General features: G+C 47.1%; 1 protein-coding gene across 1 annotated transcript; it reads right to left on the bottom strand.

The window, feature by feature from the left end:
• Positions 1-538: 538 nt before the first annotated feature.
• LOC106879609 (uncharacterized) lies at positions 539-1,675 on the bottom strand. The gene has a single exon (XM_014929260.1). The coding sequence runs from the start codon at positions 1,673-1,675 to the stop codon at positions 539-541; it is 1,137 nt and encodes a 378-aa protein (XP_014784746.1).
• Between the last annotated feature and the right edge of the window lie 542 nt (positions 1,676-2,217).

Genomic DNA, 2,217 nt, shown 5'->3' with positions numbered 1-2,217 from the left:
ATATATATATATACTCTTAGGTTTCTGCGGTAACACCACATGTCAAAAGCGCTCACTCTTTTCCCGTCTGCCTTCAACATTGTCCACGACTCGCAGCCGTACGTCGCAATAGAGAAAGCGGCAGCCCGAAGTAGCCTTATTTTCAGCAGCATTGACACGCCACGACTCTTCCAGATGTTCTCCATATCTTGTACCGCTTGCCTCGCTATCGCGAGCCTTTTCTACATCTCTGGTGTACTTGATCCACTGGTGCTGATTGTGTATCCCAAGTACACAAAATCATCCACTTCCTGAATCATCTCTCCGTCCACGGTGAAGTCACTTTGGTCTGTCCTGTACTTATCCATCACCAAGATCTTTGTCTTCTTTACATTCAGGAATAGGTCACTTTGTGCACCCATGTCTTTCACTTTGCGTATCATCTGCAACAATTCGTCCTTGCTGTTACTTATAAGGATTGTGCCATCGGCGTATCTCAGATTGCACAGTTTTTCTCCGCCAATCTGCACACCACCATCGTAGTTCTCCTTCACCGCTCTTATGATGTTTTCTCAGTGTCACCGACGGACGTCCTGACAGATGACTGTTGATCTTGATATAGTCGCGCCAACAGTGCGACTAAGTGTTCAGGAAATCCCATATCCTTCGTGACGTCCCACAGCTTGCTGTGTCTCACACAGTCGAGGGCCTTAGAATAGTCGATGAAACACACGTAAAGTGGGATGTTACATTCCTTAAACTTCTCGATCATCATTCTGATATTGACTATCTGTTCCCCTGTTCCTCTCCCCTTGACGAAACCGGCTTGTTCCTCAGCGATGACACTGCCATATTTCCGCTGCAGTCTACCTACGATGATTCGCAGCAGGATCTTGCTTGCGTGGACAATAAGACTGATGGTTCGGTGGTTAGAGCACTCGCGTGGGTTGCCTTTCTTTGGTATTGGTACGAAGACTGCACGACACCAGTCGATCAACCACTCCACGTCGTTCCAAATCTTGACACAGTCTTCCTGCCTCCTTCTGTACAAATCGGTGCTGTATTCCCTCCACCTAGCTTTGATGTCCTCTTCCTCTGTCAGGATGTTACCTTCTTTATCGTTGATGACGTCACTACGTGGAGTCCACTTCCCCTTTCTGCTCAATTCCTTCACCAAACGAAAAACAGACTTGATGTTACCTTTCTGTGACGCATCTTCCGCCTCCAAACATATCTCTTCCTGATGGTTCCTCTTGTCCTCTAGTGCCTGTCTGTTGTACTGCTTGTCAAGTTCTCTCCATTCCTGATGGTTTCCACTTGCTTTTGCTTTTCTCCTTCTTCTTCTAGCGATGTCTAGTGTGTCGTCTGATAGCCACGGCCTCTTCAGAGTTCGTCTTCTGGGAATATTCGTCTCTGCAACTTCCTTTGTGATGTTATCCATTTGCTCCCAAAGAGTGTCTGATCTCCACTCTCCGTTATCGTCTGATTGGAGAAGCGGTAGAAATCTATTCTGCATCTCGACACTGAAAGCCTCCGGAATCTTTGTGACGTCGTACCGAAATGTTTTCGTCTGCTTTCGCCATGACCTCATCCGGATCTTAATCGTTGCACACAGCAGTTGATGATTGCTTCCGAAGTCTGCCCCTGGTCGTGTCCTTATATTCATGAGAGCCAACCTCCATCGTCCTTGAATCATCATGCGGTCAATCTGGTTTCGAAACCGGTCTCCTGGGCTGGTCCAAGTGTACAACCTTCTCTGGTGATGCTAGAAGATGGTGTTACCGATGTCTAGGTTGTTGGTGATACAAAAGTCAACCAGATCCTGTCCTCTTTCATTCCTCTCTCCCAACCCGTGTTGGCCCACGCTAGAACTGTTGGTAATGCTCTTCCCCACCTTGGCGTTCCAATCTCCCATCAAAATAATGACATCCCTCCATTCTTTTCTACTCTAGGCAGGTCGACCCCAGTACGCAAATGGTACTTAATTTATCGACTCCGAAAGGATGAAAGGCAAAGTCGACCTCGGCGGAATTTGAACACAGAACGTAAAGACAGACGAAATACTGCTAAGCATTTCGCCCGGCATGTTAACGATTCTGCCAGCTCGCCGCCTTGTATATTATTCTTTTCTACTCTTGGCACAAGGCCCGAAATTTTTGAAGAGTGGGGGAAGTCGATTAGATCGATCCCAGGACGCAAGTGGTACTTAATTTATCGAACCCGAAAGGATGAAAGACA

The sequence above is a fragment of the Octopus bimaculoides genome, chromosome 17 (genome assembly GCF_001194135.2).
Source record: "Octopus bimaculoides isolate UCB-OBI-ISO-001 chromosome 17, ASM119413v2, whole genome shotgun sequence".
In the NCBI taxonomy this organism is placed as follows: Eukaryota; Metazoa; Mollusca; class Cephalopoda; order Octopoda; family Octopodidae; genus Octopus; species Octopus bimaculoides.
Note: the sequence above shows the minus strand (reverse complement) of the source record. Positions and strands in the feature narration are given on the sequence as shown.

Coding starts and splice junctions, on each gene's coding strand:
- LOC106879609 (XM_014929260.1), bottom strand. CDS start 1,675: ATGATTCAAGGACGATGGAGGTTGGCTCTCATGAATATAAGGACACGA.